Source organism: Condylura cristata, unplaced genomic scaffold (genome assembly GCF_000260355.1).
Source record: "Condylura cristata isolate star-nosed mole 26May11 unplaced genomic scaffold, ConCri1.0 scaffold00015, whole genome shotgun sequence".
In the NCBI taxonomy this organism is placed as follows: domain Eukaryota; kingdom Metazoa; phylum Chordata; class Mammalia; order Eulipotyphla; family Talpidae; genus Condylura; species Condylura cristata.
Genome location: NW_004567116.1, coordinates 1,357,645 through 1,374,602, shown reverse-complemented (window position 1 = coordinate 1,374,602; position 16,958 = coordinate 1,357,645). Strand labels below are relative to the sequence as shown.

General features: G+C 61.4%; 2 protein-coding genes across 2 annotated transcripts; one reads left to right on the top strand and one right to left on the bottom strand.

Moving 5' to 3' along the window:
- Positions 1–535: 535 nt before the first annotated feature.
- On the top strand, positions 536–13,161 carry ACTN3 (actinin, alpha 3). The gene is made up of 21 exons (XM_004682588.2): positions 536–777; positions 3,875–3,989; positions 4,145–4,264; positions 4,570–4,656; positions 4,735–4,822; positions 5,269–5,347; positions 5,427–5,508; positions 6,121–6,206; positions 6,491–6,583; positions 7,342–7,572; positions 7,716–7,863; positions 8,831–8,981; positions 9,484–9,592; positions 9,683–9,823; positions 10,070–10,252; positions 10,676–10,810; positions 10,884–11,063; positions 11,407–11,553; positions 11,639–11,704; positions 12,194–12,352; positions 12,427–13,161. Exons 1-21 carry the CDS (start codon positions 640–642, stop codon positions 12,583–12,585), a joined length of 2,697 nt encoding a protein of 898 aa, XP_004682645.1. The 5' UTR covers positions 536–639; the 3' UTR covers positions 12,586–13,161.
- Positions 13,162–13,259: 98 nt separating this feature from the next.
- Positions 13,260–16,855, bottom strand: CTSF (cathepsin F). The gene is made up of 13 exons (XM_012725508.1): positions 16,735–16,855; positions 16,352–16,436; positions 16,208–16,266; positions 16,013–16,088; positions 15,427–15,540; positions 15,183–15,328; positions 15,007–15,103; positions 14,847–14,927; positions 14,107–14,226; positions 13,966–14,030; positions 13,792–13,882; positions 13,427–13,485; positions 13,260–13,351 (listed from the first exon to the last, which is right to left on the bottom strand). The coding sequence occupies exons 1-13, from the start codon at positions 16,786–16,788 to the stop codon at positions 13,277–13,279; spliced, it is 1,122 nt and encodes a 373-aa protein (XP_012580962.1). The 5' UTR covers positions 16,789–16,855; the 3' UTR covers positions 13,260–13,276.
- Between the last annotated feature and the right edge of the window lie 103 nt (positions 16,856–16,958).

Below are 16,958 nucleotides of genomic sequence, written 5' to 3'. Positions count from 1 at the left end.
GGTTCCGGCCCGCTGGCCTGAGTGGCGCTCGCTGTCCGGCGTCGGGGTTTCCCTGCTCAGCACATTCCTGCTCACCGCCCCGCGGCCGCCCCGATATTAATAGCCCTGCTGGGCCCATCCAGCTGGCCGGGAGCCACACGCTCGTTGCATCACCCCAGAAAACGCTCAAAACAGCTCAGCACCTCGTTGTGTCTCGCAGTAAAATGGGGATAGGACTCCCGGTTTCCCTCCAGCATGGCGCAGGTGGAGGGTCTGGAGGAGCCCCAACGGGCTGCTTCTCGAGCGCCTGCACCGCTATTATCGCCACTCCCTGGTACATTCGAGGGAGGACTCAGAGAGGGCCCGTGATTTTCCTGAGGTCACACAGCACCAAGAGGTGGAGCCACAGAGCGAACCCCGGGCCTCCTCCGCGAGATTCACCTCAGGGTCCCCCAAAATCTGCAGTTGCCCGCTCTCAAGGCAACCTCTTGCTTGGTCCGGACCCAAGCGCCCGCGCCCCTATCCGGCCCCACCCTCCGCCCCCATATTTAGAGCGAATCCGATCCGGGGCTGGCCTGGACCCTACTTAATGCAGCAGCCTGGGTGTCCCAGCAGCCCGGGTGCCCCACAGCGCCGAGCCCCACCCTGAGCGGGAGGAGGATGGTTCTGCAGCCCGAGGGTCTGAGGGCCGGGGAGGGGCCCCTCGCGGGCAGCGTGGGCAGCGAGTACATGGAACAAGAGGAAGATTGGGACCGCGACCTGCTGCTGGACCCGGCCTGGGAGAAGCAGCAGCGGAAAGTGAGTGTTTGTCCATTTGCAATAGCAAAAGCCCGGCCTGAGGAGCCAGGGTCCGGCATCCCAGCAACGCTGCCTTAACCCAGTCGCTCCCCAGCCCAGGCTCTGCCCTCAGCCTTCAGCTATCCGAAAGAGAGGGAGGGTGGGGAGGGGCTTAGGATGATAAAAAGTTCCTGGGGTCCCTATCCCCGGGGTTCTCGCCCCTGGCCCACTGCCCCACTTCTGCTGGTGAACTCGGTTGGGCAGTGCCCAGGAGATCCGGCTTGGGGTTGGGGAAGAATATTCTCCCCATGCCCCCGCCCCAGTTAAATATTCCCAGACCCTCTAGGAGGACGTGCATCCTTGCAGCTGTCTCCCCAGCAGTGTCCATAGTCTCTCTCCTGATTGTCAAACGAGGAAACAGGCCAAGAAAGGGGGAAAGGTAGGACCCAAATCAGACCCAAAAACAGGACCCTCAACCTGAGAATCTTTGCCCTTTGCTTGCCCTACTGAGACTTCTACCCACATACCCGCCCCTCCCTAGGGACCCTGAGTAGGCAGAAAAGGTCAAGAGGTCTGGGAGAAGGGGAGCCCTGGGTTCCCTTGCAGTAACCTGACTCTGGCCAGATGGACACTTTGTGCTGAGGCAGCGCAATGGGGGAGCTGGGGAGAGGGCACATGGGTTACTGCTGCCAGGCCAGCCTGGTAGGGCTCTCAGCCTGGCAGGGCTCTCAGCCCTCGGCTCCCTGACCTAGTTTCACACCCAGACTTTCCCAAAAGGAGGGGGCAGGACACCTGGGTTCCCAAGAAAGAAAGTGACCCCAGCGGGAGGGAGGAAGTTCTGGAAAAAGGCAGGCTGTGGTGGAGGAGCTCGGGGTATTGCCATGGCATCACATTGGGCCCCACTCAGCATTTGCCAACAGCTAGGACCCCAGGAAAGGACAGGGAACAGGGGTGTTTGGTGGAATTTGTAGGATCTGAGAACCCAGATTTAGAATCGCAGTGCTTCTGCTGGGTTAGACGATGACAGAAGATGACCCAGGGACTGGGAGGCTCAGCTGACTGGGCTGGGGTGCCTCAGGCAACCGACAAGCCTTCCGCAGGCTTCTCCTGCACCTGTCTGGGCGCAGGACTGTGGTTCAGCGGCCTCCCCGTGACGGCATCCCCGCCCCTGGCTCCAGCGCCATCTGCTCTGCGACCACAGCTACCCTCACCCCGCCCGCCCAGGCTCTCCCGGTCCAGGGCCACATGTCCCTGCAAAACGCCTTTGTCTATAACCACCTCTGACCAGAGTCGCAGCCACCTATCTCATCTGTCACCCCGGGGCTGCACAGTGCTCGCCCCAAGCCCAGTCAGCACCCCTGCTAACCTCGGTTCCAGTCACTTCTTACCACCATGTGATGAGCACCTTTGGGGGGGCACTAGCCCCGCCCCATCCCAGCTCTCCCTGCTGGGCACAGTCTCCCCTGCCCAACTCAAGTCCTCTGCATTCAATCTCATTCAGAAACGCTTGCTCAGTGTTTCTCAAGGAGTCTCACAGCAGGCCAGACGCTGTTTTAGGTGTCAGGGGACGAGCACAGAAGTTTCTGTCTCGTCCACCTGATCCTGCCCATCCCCTCCCTGGCGCCCATCCTGGCCCCTACACCTCTCCATTCTGCTGGGCCCAGCTTCTGCCTCCACTCCGCAACAGCAGGGACTTCCCAAACAGCCTGCCAGTCCATCTGAAAGCTCCCGGCTCCCTGCCGCCCTCAGGATCAAGTTCAGATGCCCCGGCTTAGGGCCTCAGACGTGCATGACCTGGCTCCTGTCGCCCCTCCGGCCGGCCTCTCAGCACGTATGCCCCCACCGCCAGCCTCATTCAGCAGTGCCCGGAGAGCTGACGCCCCACAAACCTAGCAACCATTTCTCGCCTGCCCTACCCTGCTGTTCCATCACAGCTGCCGTCAAGTATTAGCACCCCCCACCATCCCCGCCCTGTTTGGAAATCTCCCCTAGATTCCCCAACTCTAGTGTCTCCCGGCACGCTTCAGACACGACTTTGAGCGAGAGTTCCTTTAGAGAGGGCCCCTCTCTGTAAGAGGCAAGTGAGCTCCCTGTGGCGCAGCGGGTCAGGACGCAGCACCGCGAAGCTAGAGTTTGATCCCCCGCCAGGGAGTGACCCACAGGGTGCAGCAGACCCCTCCTGTCTTCCCGCTGCTCCCCTCAGCAGTGTCTTTCGTCCATCTGCCTGTTCTGCTCCCCGTTCTGTCTCTGGTGAAGCCTCTCACTGCTCCTACACCTTTGGCCAGTACCCCAGTTCTGTATATGTAAATAAATACATCTTTAAAAAGATAAATGGGGGCCCTCCCTGGTGGCACAGCAGGTTAAAGCACAGCACTCAGAAGCTAAAGCCACTGCAGCATGAGTTCGATCCCCACCTGCCCTGGAACTGACCCACACGGCACAGCAGACCTCTCCTGATCCGCACGCTGCTCCCCTCAGCAGTGTACTTCGTCGATCTGCCTGTTCTGCTCCCCACTCTGTCTCTGGTGAAGCCTCTCACTGCCCCTGCAGTGAGATACATACCCCAGTTCTATATGTATAAAAAAATAAATCTTTAAAAAAAAAAGAAAAATGGAGTCAAATGAAAGAATGCCCCAACTCCAACCCCACGCAGGCCCTGCCCAGAGCTGCCTGTCTGCCCACCCTGTCCAGAGCTGACCCAGCCCTCAGGCAGGACCATGGGAGCCAGATGGGCTCGTCCAGAGTGGAGCAGACTTTCGAAAGGCGGCCTGCCTGGGCTATGCCCAGAGGCCCCACTTTGGAGTGTCTGCTCTATAATTTTTGGCTGTCTCCAGTGCTGAAGGCTAGCCAAGGCTGGAGCGCTGGCAGCGAGGGACCCCAAGTCCAAACTGTGTGGCGTATGGGCCCCAGTTTTGCTCTTCCAGAACTAAAGCTCAGACGGAGGAAGGGGCTGGCCCCAGATGCAAAAATGAGGGTGAACTGGGTGCAGCTCTCAGCTCCTATCTCTCAGCTCTACCTGACCCCAGAGCATGGACCGAGCTGGACGACTCCACTGCCCCCCCCAACACCCCCCTCCCCCCCGCTCCGGACCAGGTCTGAGCTCTGCCCTGCCCCCCAGACCTTCACTGCCTGGTGTAACTCGCACCTGCGCAAGGCCGGCACCCAGATCGAGAACATCGAGGACGACTTCCGCAACGGCCTCAAACTCATGCTACTCCTGGAGGTCATCTCAGGTGAGGGAGGCATATCAGTGCCCGGGGCCCCAAAGAACTGGGGGACTGGGGAGAGTGAGGGGAGTTTGGCAGCAGAGTGCCCCCAAGGGGACGTGGTGAAGGAGGGGTGGGTGAGAGGACATCTTCTACTGCCTCTCATGACCTTTGTCACCCAGGCGAGCGGCTGCCCAGGCCAGACAAAGGCAAAATGCGCTTCCACAGAATCGCCAACGTCAACAAGGCCCTGGACTTCATCGCCAGCAAGGGGGTGAAGCTGGTGTCCATCGGTGCCGAAGGTAGGAGGTGGCAGGAGGCGACATGGGGAGAGCGTGGGGTCGTTCCTGACCTCCCCATGTACCTCTGTAGCCTCGGTTTCCTCATCCTGGGTAACCATCTGTACCTCACAGGAGGGGCTGTAGGAAGCAGGTGCATTGGGGTGCTGGCACCTACCTGGCCCCTGGCAGTTGTCACGAGTCACCTCTAAGTTACCACAGTTGTTTGTTAAGCACCCACTCAGTCCATCCCTGCGGTGGGAACAAGGGCCAGATGGTGGAGCAGGGAAAGCCACGAGGCCTGGCTGACCCTTGCTCCTACCCTGCAGAGATTGTGGATGGGAACCTGAAAATGACCCTGGGCATGATCTGGACCATCATCCTCCGCTTTGCCATCCAGGACATCTCTGTGGAGGGTGAGTGGGGGTACAGCAGGTGGGGTGTGAGGGCTGCCTCAGACCCCCCCAACTCACACGGCCCCCCACGCCCCCCAGAAACCTCGGCCAAGGAGGGCTTGCTCCTGTGGTGCCAGCGGAAGACAGCTCCCTACCGCAACGTGAATGTGCAGAACTTCCACACCAGGTCTGCCTGGGCACACACGCTCAGGCCCAGCCAGGCTGCTGGCCCGTCACAGGCCCCCGGGAGTGGAGGTCACGGGACGCTCCTGCCATTGGAGTGAAAATAAGAGCGTTCGGTCAATGTCAAAATGGAACCCAGGAGAGTTAGAGAGAATCGGGAGGAGGGAGTCTGTGAGCCATGGCTGGCGAGGCATTCTGGCCTGAGGGAGCCGTGCAAGCAGACAGAGGCTGAAAGCATGCAGGAGTCAGTGCGGCCCCGCACGGGTGTGTGAGGGAGAGCAAGGAGCTAGGAGCAGAGTCTGCATCGTAAGGGAGGGTCGCAAATGCCACCTGAGGATTTGGGCTTTCCTTCCTTGTGCAGATGGGGCCACCCTGACGGGGGTGCCCCCGGGTGAGGGTACGACCAGGCATGCACTGGAGCCGGGTCTGACCCGCCCCCTCTCTGTCCAGCTGGAAGGACGGCCTGGCCCTCTGCGCTCTCATCCACCGACACCGCCCCGACCTCATTGACTACGCCCGACTGCGCAAGGTTGGCCTCCACACCCCCAGCCCTGGCTCCCCAACTCTGCCTCAGCTGACCGTCCCCGTTTCCTCTCATCCCCCTCTAGGATGACCCCATCGGCAACCTGAACACCGCCTTCGAGGTGGCAGAGAAATATCTGGACATCCCCAAGATGCTGGATGCAGAAGGTGCCACCCCTCCCCTGCTGCCTGGTCAGAAGCCCCTTCTTCTCCCGAACCCCCTCTCCGGTCCCTGCCCGTCCCCCCCCCCCGGAGCCAGCCTCCACTGCCCTCCCCTAGGTACTGGCTCTACCCTCTGCCTCCTTTCCCGGGTCACTGGGTTCCCTGGGAGCACATTGGCTCCCCAAGGCTGGGAGCTCCTCGGGGGTCCAGCCTGCCTCTGCTCCCTGAGCCCAGCCAGACTTGAGTCAGTTGCCTCAGCAAACATTTTCTGAGCGTCTGTGTGAAATGCCTGTGTGGGCACCGATGGATGAGACGTGTTCTGGTCCCCAAGGAGCTCAGGCACCTGAGAACAGGTAGACAAGTAGCCAGAGTAATGGGTGCTTTCCAGGCAGTGTGGACTGTTGCCCCCACCCATGGGGAGCGGGGGGACAGCGCTGCTGCTGGGCCCTGGGGTGATCAGCGAGGACTTCAGGGAAGAGGACGAAGCTGGGGTTGAAGAGCTGGCCATGGGCTCTGGCTTCACCCCTCCCTTTGTGCGGGAGCTCTTTGCCAGTGGGGGCATAGGCCCATTCTCCACCCCTGGCTTTTGTCAGTAAATGCCTCACTGCTGTCCTGCAGACATCGTGAGCACCCCCAGGCCTGATGAAAAGGCCATCATGACCTATGTCTCCTGCTTCTATCACGCCTTCGCCGGGGCTGAGCAGGTAAGGGGCCGAGACTGCTGCTGCCTGGGCTGGGCTCACGGACCTGGGGCCCAACCTCAGAGGACCCCAACATTCGGAGGTGCCAGGCCGCACATGGGTGAGAATGCCGCTGTCCCAGAGGTACACGCTGAGTCCTTGCGGAGCTCAGGACCAGGGCACCCTGGGAAGTGTGCTCCGTCTTCCGTTGCCCTCTTTGCACCAGGTGACACAGGCTTCACAGACAGGCTGGGCCGGGCGTCCCACGGCCTGTTTGAGCCCAGCCTGTCCGCCTTCTCCCACCCCAGGCAGAGACAGCTGCCAACAGGATCTGCAAGGTCCTGGCTGTGAACCAGGAAAATGAGAAGCTGATGGAGGAGTACGAGAAGCTGGCGAGCGAGGTGAGCTAGAGCGGGGTGCCTCCCTGCCCAGGCCTGTGCTCTCCCAAGCCGGTAGCCCCTCTCTGGACCTGCAAAGCCGCACTCTGCTCAGAACAGCCACGTTCCCCAGCCCCTCCCCCAGCCTCCAGCCTTCTTTTCACCTTTGTTGCCCGCCCCCTCTGCTTGGCCACGCCCCTCTGCTTGGCCACACCCCTTCTGCTTGGCCACGCCCCGACCTTTCACCACTGATTCACTCTCACTCCCCCCACTCTCCAGGATCCCTTTGTGGATTTTTTTTTTTTTAAGATGTATTTATTTATGAATATAAGCACTGGGGTACAGGCCAGAGGTATGGGGGTGAGAGGATTCACCAGGACAGAGTGGGGCATAGAACAGGTGATTGATTGAAATACACTGCTGAGGGGAACAGAGCAGCGGGCAGGTGAGGAGAGGTCTGCCGTGCCCTATGGGTCACCAGCCAGTTGGAAATCGAACTCTTGCTGCAGTGGCTGCGGGTCGCTTCACAGTGCTGTGCTCTGACCTGTTGCGCCACGGGGGAGGCCCCTTTGTGGATTCTATTTAGGCTGTTCCTCGGCCCCTTGCTGTGTGCCAGCCTCACCCGTCCCAGCACTCATCAAATAATCCTCCTCCTCCTACTCTGACTGCCCTTCATAGTTGTGGAGGTCGCCTCCACGCTGCCCGAGGCTGGGCCCTTGGGTGTGGGTGGAAGGCGGGGATGGGCAGCAGGTGGGCTCAGAGCTCTCCGGCTGCCCTGGCAGCTGCTGGAATGGATCCGCCGTACAGTCCCCTGGCTGGAGAACCGCGTGGGCGAGCCCAGCATGAGTGCCATGCAGCGCAAGCTGGAGGACTTTCGGGACTACCGGCGCCTGCACAAGCCCCCCCGCGTGCAGGAGAAGTGCCAGCTGGAGATCAACTTCAACACGCTGCAGACCAAGCTGCGCCTCAGCAACCGGCCGGCCTTCATGCCCTCTGAGGGCAGGCTGGTCTCGGTGAGCGGGCCCGGGCGGGGGGGGTTCCCACCCGGGAGGAGCCCACCCTGGCTCGGCCCGGTCATCCAGGTGACCGTGGACTCTGTGCTCCCGTCTGTACGATGGGCAGCCCGTGATGGAGGGCATGTCTGCCTTCCCCACAGGACATCGCCAGTGCGTGGCAGGGGCTGGAGCAAGTGGAGAAGGGGTATGAGGACTGGCTGCTCTCGGAGATCCAGCGCCTGCAGCGGCTCCAGCACCTGGCTGAGAAGTTCCAGCAGAAGGCCTCCTTGCACGAAGCCTGGGCCCGGGGTGGGTACACCTCGTGGGGCTTGACTGCCAGAGAAGGGGGCTGGGCCGGCCTGCATAGGTGGGGTAGGCATTCTGCCAGAGAGCCTCTGATTGGCTCTCCAGTCCCGTCCTGACTTGCTCTGCTGTCAAGTCCCTAGGCCCTCTTTGAGCCAGTTTCTTGTAAAAGCAGCCCCGAACTCCCTTCCAGCCCTGACCCTCTGTACGTCTGCTCTGCTTAGTCACGGAGCATTTTATTTGTATCTGGAACAGGTGTTCCAAGGCCAGTTCCCAACTCTAACATCATAACTTAAGTTGTGCTCCAAGTATATCGATGCCCAAATACCGTCAAAACAGTGTTCTGCCGGGGGTGTTACTCTTACAAATAAGTGAGTCATGCGTAAAAAATAATGGGCAGGCAGCAGTAACGGATTGATGGACATAGAGTAACAGTATTTGGATATGACAATAATTCCCGAAGTACGTGACCACTTAGGTGACCCTGAGGTCTCAGTTACCGTCTCTGCAAAATGCAGTGGGCGCTGCCGCAGTTAGTGTGTGATTGCAAAATGAGGGCAACTGTCATTCTCAAAACCTTTGTCCAATATCTGCCATTATTCGTCCATCTGACAAATAGCCAGAGGTCTAAAGTACCAGACCCTGAGGAAACTGGGGAGCAACGGAGAGAGGGCCGTGGAGCCGTGGCCTTGTGTCTTGGGAGGGTCTTTGGGTGAAATATGAACAAAACTGCTCCAAGTCCACCCTGGCCAGTGCAGGGTCAGTGGGCCCTCATGTCACTTTGCGGTCATGCCCCAGAAAAGGAACTTAGCTTTAACATGCAAGCAACTCCAAGCAGCCCCTAGAGCAGGCTAGGCAGGTGTTATCACCTGAATATCACAGGTGAGGAAGCTGCTGGGCTCACAGCCTGGCTACACCACCCTGCTCCCGCCGCCCGGCATGGGCTTGGCTGCGCGGGCTTCTCTCCGAGTAGGGAAGGAGGAGATGCTGAACCAGCGCGACTTCGACTCCGCCTCGCTGGAGGAGGTGCGGGCGATGCTGCGGCGCCACGACGCCTTCGAGTGTGACCTGGCCGCGCACCAGGACCGCGTGGAGCACGTCGCAGCGCTGGCCCAGGAGCTCAAGTAGGCGTGGTCTGCGGGTGGCCCCGCCCCACCCCAAGCCCCGCCCCGCCCATTGCCTTCCTAAAGCCCCTTCTTTCTCCTGAGTTATCTCCACCTTGTGCTCCTGTCCCGCCATCACCACTTGCCCCCGCCCTTCCTCTCCTAACCCTCCCCTATCTGCAGTCCCTCAGTGGCACTCAGCCTGCCCCTAACCTGGCAGCTCCCTACAGCTCCAGCTGAATCTTCTCCTCAGCTTTTCTCCAGGCGCGAGGGCCTCATCCTGTAAGCCTGCCTCTTAGAACCCCAGCCGAAGCTCCAGGCCCCGCTGCTCCATCCAGATTCCTCCAGAGACTGGAGCTGAGAACCCTTTCCCAGGGAACCCACTGGGCCACCCTCCTGTTCTAGACAAACCCCCTCCTCCCCTGGCTCATGTATGTCCCTCACCAGCAACAGCAGCTTCTGACCCCTGAGGGCAGTTGGGAGGAATCCAGGCTGGAGTCGAGTGACCCCTTCTCGCCCCTAGTGAGCTCAGCTACCACCAGGCGGCCGCGGCCAACAGCCGCTGCCAGGCTATCTGCGACCAGTGGGACAGCCTGGGCATGCTGACCCAGAGGAGACGTGACGCACTAGAGGTGGGCGGGAGCCAGGGGTTGGGGCTGCAGGCTGGAGCCCAGTGAGGCGTCTGCTGGGGCCTGCTGACTCGCTACCCTCGCGGCCCCTAGCGGATGGAGAAGCTTCTGGAGACCATCGACCAGCTGCAGCTGGAGTTTGCACGGCGGGCGGCCCCCTTCAACAACTGGCTGGACGGTGCCATGGAGGACCTGCAGGACGTGTGGCTGGTGCACTCAGTGGAGGAGACCCAGGTGGACAAGGAGTCGCAGTGTAGGGGCGGGATGACGGCGGCGCTGGCCTAAACCCGTCAGTCATTCCTTGGCACTAGGGCACGTGGGGGAAGGAAAACCCCAGTACCCCTTTCTCCCCTAGTCAGGAGGCCTGGATTCCTCAGCCAGACCTGCCTAGGCCAGCGGAAGGCCCGGAGCATGTTGCTGCCCTTCCTGTTGAGCGGGAATGGGGGACACGGGCTGACGCTTCTCACCTGTTGCCCCCAGACCCTGATGACGGCACATGAGCACTTCAAGGCCACGCTGCCCGAGGCTGACCGGGAGCGAGGTGCCCTCCTGGGCATCCAGGCTGAGATCCAGAAGATCTGCCAGACCTACGGGCTGCGGCCCTGCTCCACCAACCCCTACATCGCACTCGGCCCCCAGGACGTCAACAGCAAGTGGGATACGGTGGGCGCTCCTGCTGCCCTCCCAGGCTCCCACTTGCCCCTGCGAGACACCTCCCCAAGATGAGAACCAGAGGCCGGCCACAGACTCCCCGCGGCACTGGCCACCTCCCTACCCGGGCTGACCTGGCCTGGCCTGGCCTTGCTGGTAATATGGTCAGACAGCTGCATTTTCCCGTCATGACTGATGTGAAGTCTAATTGAATCTTGTGTGTGTAAGTCTCTTTACAAAAGCACCTAAGTTGGTAATCACCCCTGAGGCTACTGGGCCCACTCAGATTTGGAAGTGGTGCCCAATAGCTTGCTTGCCCAGAGCCCTGACGGCTTAGCTAGAGCAGCAGGGCCTGTTGAGGGGCTGCAGCCCACCTCCCCTCAAAGCCATGTCCCCGCAGCGGCCTGGCTCTGGTGTGACCACCCTCCTCCCCAGGTCCTTAAGCTGGTGCCCGGCCGTGACCAGACGCTGCAGGAGGAGCTGGCACGGCAGCAGGTGAACGAGAGACTCCGGCGCCAGTTTGCTGCCCAGGCCAATGCCGTCGGGCCCTGGATCCAGGGGAAGGTGGAGGTACAGCTTGGCCTGGGGGAGGGAGGGTCTGAAGCCGCTGGGAGCCCTCATCCCGCCCGGGGTTCCCCTGCAGGAGGTGGGGCGCCTGGCGGCAGGGATGGCCGGCTCCCTGGAGCAGCAGATGGCCGGGCTGCGGCAGCAAGAGCAGAGCATCATCCACTACAAGGACAACATCGACCGGCTGGAGGGCAGCCAGCAGCTGCTGCAGGAGGCCCTGGTGTTCGACAACAAGCACACCGCCTACAGCATGGAGGTGGGGCGCCCCCTGTGAAGAGGGGGAGTGCGCCCGTGACAGGGAGGCCTGTCTGCCCAGAAGGGTGCCCCAGTGAACCCAGAGGGGTACCAACCCCCACAAAGGAACGTGACCTGTCTAAAGTCAGGGACTGGCCATGGCGGGCTGACCAATACCTAGTCCACGGTAACTCACCCAACCCTCAGGCTGGAGGCTGTCTCCAGATGGAGACACAGCTCAGCTGGCCGCGGCTGGCAGGGCTGGGGCTGGGCCTGCCACGGCCACACACTGCATTTTGGGAGCAGAGCCCGAGCTAGCGGCCAGGCACAGCTGCCCACTGAGTGGCCGGTCTCCTGCCTCCCAGCACATCCGCGTGGGCTGGGAGCAGCTGCTCACCTCCATCGCCCGCACCATCAACGAGGTGGAGAACCAGGTACTGACCCGGGATGCCAAGGGCCTGAGCCAGGAGCAGCTCAACGAGTTCCGGGCCTCCTTCAACCACTTTGACCGGGTCAGCAGGGGCCCCGCCCTGCGGGGTGTGGGCTGGCAGCTGGCAGGCCGGGGTGCTGAGACTGACTCCTGCTCACCCCCTGCAGAAGCGGAATGGCGTGATGGAGCCTGACGACTTCCGGGCTTGCCTCATCTCCATGGGCTACGACCTGGTAAGGCCACGCCGTCCAGGAGGCTTCTCAGTATATCTCTCTTTTGTGAGGCTTCCACCACACAACCCCCTTATTACCTCAGTCCTCCCTTTGGTGTGGGGCAGGATTACCCCATTTTACACAGGGGCCTTCGAAAGCTCCTAGAAGTGTGTTAACTTGGTCAGACAACACATAGCTAGACCTTGGACCCAGTTCTGTGACTCATGAACTTGCATTTTTACTTGAGAATCAGCACTACAAAGTGGTCTGGGAAAGTGGTCAGCAAAAAAGGTGGGGTCCACAGGGCCACAGGAGTGGCTGCCTAGGGCAGGAAGCAACCGGCTTAATCAAAGGGCTTCGCAAAGCCAGGGCTCACTAAGGCAGCTGCACACGTCTACGGTGGGGTGGGGGGTAGGGAAACGTCCGGCCAAGGCTGACCGTCACCGGGAGGGGCCATCAGCTCTCCTGGCCCGCACACCCATGCCCACATGCCCTGTCCCGGCCCCACAGGGAGAAGTGGAGTTTGCGCGAATCATGACTCTGGTGGACCCCAATGCAGTCGGGGTGGTGACCTTCCAGGCCTTCATCGACTTCATGACCCGAGAGACAGCCGAGACAGACACGACTGAGCAAGTGGTGGCCTCCTTCAAGATCCTGGCGGGAGACAAGGTGAGTCCTGGGGGACCAAGGGGGCTGGCAGGCAGGGAACAGGACCTGGGGCCCACACGACCTCTCTCCCCCAGAACTACATCACCCCCGAGGAGCTGCGGCGGGAGCTCCCGGCTGAGCAGGCCGAGTACTGCATCCGCCGCATGGCCCCCTACAAGGGCTCCGGGGCTCCGGCAGGAGCCCTGGACTACGTGGCCTTCTCCAGTGCCCTCTACGGGGAGAGTGACCTCTGACCTCTAGCCTTGACCACCGCAGTTCTCCGCACAGGAGGGTGACCTCTGACGCATCCATCCCTTGGCACAGGGGCCAGAGTGCCAGCCAGTGTTTCTCAATAAAGACCCGTCGCTGGCCCCTCTTCCTCTCCTTTTGGTTCTTGGAGCAGAAGGTGGGCCCTCAGGCTGCAGGGCCAGCTGCCCGACCTGGGCTCCCCCAGCGCAGCCCCCACACCCCTGCCCCGGGGCTGAGCAGTCACATCACACTGGGGCCTAGAAAGCCTCTTTATTGCTGTTAGAACAGGGTGGTTACAGGTTTCTCTAATCGAGGAAGGGGCAGCCCCAAACCAGGGGCAGCAGAAAATGTACAGCATCAGGCAGAGGGAAGTGGGGTGGGAAGCCAGAACCTGCTGAGGGCTGCTGGGTGGAGACGGGAGGATTTCCTTCCTGCCTGCTCCTCATCCAGACCCAGGCTTCTCGCCCAGCTTCGCTGCCGAGATACCATTCTTCGCCCGCCCAAGTCCTAGCTCCCACAATTCAACAAAGGTTGGGGAACTTCAGGGGGGGGGGCACCTAGTCTGATGCCCTTTGCTCACCCTGAGGTGCCCAGTGTCCATCCCTCAGCTGGCTGTGGCTCCTGGCGAGGGCCTGGCCATGCAGCCTGGCTGGTGACGGGTCTGCTCTGGCCAGCACCAGGTCCCACGCGGTGCCCTCAATCCACCACTGCCGAGCTGGCCATGGTGTTTACGCCACAGGCCCCAGATCCCCGATGCAGGTAGTAGTAACCCTGGGTGAGAGGGGTTGGATGGTGAGAGGCCAGGGCAGGATGGCGGCGGGGAGCAGGGCCCAGCCCGAGACTCACCTGCTCGCCCCAGTTAGCACCCCAGCTGTTCTTGATGGCCCAGAAGGGGACGGCCGAGCCTGGGGAATAGTGTGCAGTGCAGAGCATCAGGCCTTACGAACCCCATGCGTGTCTGCTGGAGGCTACTAAGTGCCAGGGGTGGGGGAAGGGCAGAAAGCCACCCACCGCTCTCCTGGACCCCCAGCATGTTACTGTCCAGAACAGCACCTCCACCATGGAGGGGATGGATGATTCCCGCCTGGCCCAGTGCCCAGCCCGCAGTGAGGACAGGGCTCCAGGCACTCCCCTGCCCACCCCCAGGGGTCTGAGATGCCGGGGTCCAGCCTGTGAGCATGTGGAGGGCAAAGGGGATCAGCCGAACTCACGGTTGCCGTAGCCCACGAGCAGCACCGCGTGGTCGATGAGCCAAGGGCTGCAGAGGGGCCGCAGGGGGTGGGCGATCCCGTGGCGGTAGAACTGGGGTGGGAGAGTGGAGGATAAAGAGTAGGGGCCAGAGGCAGTGGGGGAGGAGTCCGCAGAAGGACGGGCCAGGGTCTTACCTGCATGCCGAAGGCATTGATGGCAACCGAGATGGGGCCCTTCTTGGCCAGCCAGGCTGCCATCTCTGAGACAGGACAGGGTCAGTGTCAGGGCACCCAGGCCACAGCCCCACCTGCCCGTCCTCACCGCCCCTCACTTACTCTGCTCATTCTGGCTCAGCTCCACCGAGTCATTAATGTAGACCTTGGCCTTCTCTGCAGAGAAGCTGCAGCTCTGCAAGTGGCCCTGGTAGCTGTAGTCGTCTTCCGTCTCCAGCCCCCCTGGGGACAGTGGCGGTGAAGGGAAAATGTGGTCCCACTCACCACCTGCTCATCCTCTTGCAGCCAGAAGCCATGCTCGGCCCCTCACCCACCCCAGGTCCCAGCCATCCCCTAAGACACGGCCTTGTTCTAGAGAGGGAGCGATTGAAGTGCGGGCACCTTACAGGGCAGCGAGGTACATGGCCATGCTGGAACCCCACTCCCACCTGAGTGTGCTCCCCCCACAGTCTTGGGACTCCCGCCGTGGCTGCTGGGCCCTGCTCTGACAAGCTGCTCCCTGTGCAGCTCAGACCCCCGCTAGGCTCCCAGACCAGCCTCTGGACAGCTCTGTGGCCCTCAGTCCTCACCCTTCTGCCAGGGCAGAAGTGAGCTGCCCACTAGGCAACGCCTCCCCTTGAGGGGGAGGTGCCTTGCTACAGGTAGCAGTGTTCCAGAAAGACAGCAAAACACCAAGACCCCTGCTCTGCACCAGGACTTTGCACCTAGTTCCTCTCTGAGCCCATTTCACAGATGTAGCCACCGAGGCCCTGAAAATCAACATGCTTGAGGGTCAACGTGAAGACTGGACTCAGTTCACTCCTGTCCACCCCCCAGCCCCTGCTGTGTACCCCCGTGCATACCCAGGATCTTTATGGCCGAGTAGGCGTTGGAGGGCAAGCCGCCCAGACAGGCCTTGTCCACTTTGTCACAGTCCAAGAGCTCTAGGAGACAGAAGGCCGGTTCCGAGGAGCCCTCTGGAGGGGCTGGGCCAGGGGTGGGCAGGTGGAGCGGGATGCTCACCCTGCTCGGAGAGGGAGAGCAGGTCTCCCGCTTTCAGGAACCACTGGCCCTCCACGTTGCCTGTGACCGAGAAGGCCCAGCAGGAGCCGCACATGCCCTGCAAGAGACACAGGTCAGGGTGGGGCCTGCCCAACCCGCGGCCAGCCTCATGTCCCGCCCTCCCGAGGGGCTCGAACCTGGTCCTTGACTTTGGTGACAGCCCCCTTCTCCCTCCAGTCCCACTCAGGGGGGGCGGGATCAGTAACAGACTGTGCTCGGCGCATCTTCTGGCCTGCATTGTCCTTCAGGAGCGGATTCAGGTAGATGGTGCGGAATTCCTCCTCTGGGGGGGGGGGAGCTTCTGCTAAGCCAGCCTGACCATGGCCGCAAGAACAGGCTCTGCCTCTCCTGGGCTCTACCAGGGCTCCAACCAACCCCTACCTGTGAGGTCACTGAACCTGGTGATCCCATACTGAGCTGTGCCGCGGTCCAGGGCCTGGATCTTCTGCGCCCGCACCAAGTTATTGATGAAGATGGACATGCGCCACTGGGCCTCTGAGGGCCAAGCAGCAGGAGAGGAGGGCTCAGATCCCGGCAGGTCATAAAGGAGGGGACTTGGGGTTAACCGGCAGCGGTTTTTCTGGGGAACAGGTGGACTCTAGGTCAGGTCTGAGCTTGACAAGGAGAACAATGTCCTGGAACAGGGGGGGTGGGGGCCAGATCTGCAAGTGAGAGCTCCAACAGAGTGCCGAAGGGCATCTCCAGACAGGAAGTTGTGGGAAAGGCTGCTGGGCACATCCCGGTCCTGCCCCACACTGCCCCGACAAAGGAAGTCCTGGCTTCTAACCAGAAAAAACAGACAGAAGAGGGCCAGGTGGCAGCCTAGCCAGGGGAGGTGGGCAAGAACTTGGGTATTTGGGGGGTCCTTGAAAGGATGCTCTGCCTCGTGTCCTTCCTCCCCGAGAGCCAAGCTGGGGGGAAGACCCTGATCTGACTGGAGTGGGTACAACCAAGGCGGGGTCCTCACCCTCCTTCGTCTCATATGTCCGGTTGTAGGTGACAACAAACTCCTTGAAGATGGAGGCCATCTTGACAGTGAAGTCCTGGAAAGGCAGACAGACCTATGCATGGAGTCCTTCTCCAGCTCCCCAGAGACCCCCACACCAGGGTAGCCAGGGACCTCAGGCTGCAGCCAGCAGCCCCAGCAGAGACGGTTCCTCACCTGAGACAGGGGGTTGTTCAACAGTGGAAGGACTGAACTCAAAGTCCCGTTTTTGTCATCTGGTCAGAAAAGACATGAGATCAAGGCTGGACCTCGAATGAAGTCCAACCTGAGCTGCCCCAGCACCCTCAGCTGCCCAAGCACCTGTGATCTTGGTATCCACTGGGCCACAGTCCTGCCTCAGCAGCACGTGCTTCCCTAGCTCATTGAGGATTTCGAAGGTGCAGAGCTGGTGAGAGAGGAAGAAGCCAGTCTGGAGACTGGGAGGGGAGCAAGGCCTTGACAGGCTAGAGGGAGAGGGCCCTCGGATGAGGGCCACCTGCACGGCCATCGGCCCCCAGTAGGGACGGAGGCCCTGAGCCTGGACCCTCTGCCCTCTGACAGCATCTTGGTCTCTGGTCCTCAGGCCCTGGATGTGACTCTGCGTTGAGTAGCTGCCCCCTCAAATACCTTCTGAGTTGGCCCATAACCTCAAGTGCGGCCAGGCTCAGCCGGGTACAGGGGGTCTCAGGAGCCCCGACACTCACCAATGTTTTCTTGGACACAGGGAGCTGGCACACCGTAGGGTCGTTGCAGGGCATCTCCTCCAGGGTGGCCTTCAGGGAGTATAGCGACCCGCGGCCCGCCTGGGTGAAGGGATGAAGGGCGGGTGAGGCGGGCACAAGACCTCCACCTCGGGGCCCCCCCCACTCGGGCCGCCCCCTCTGCAATCAGCAGGCGTGGGCGCTCGGCCGCCCGGCGCCCCACCGCA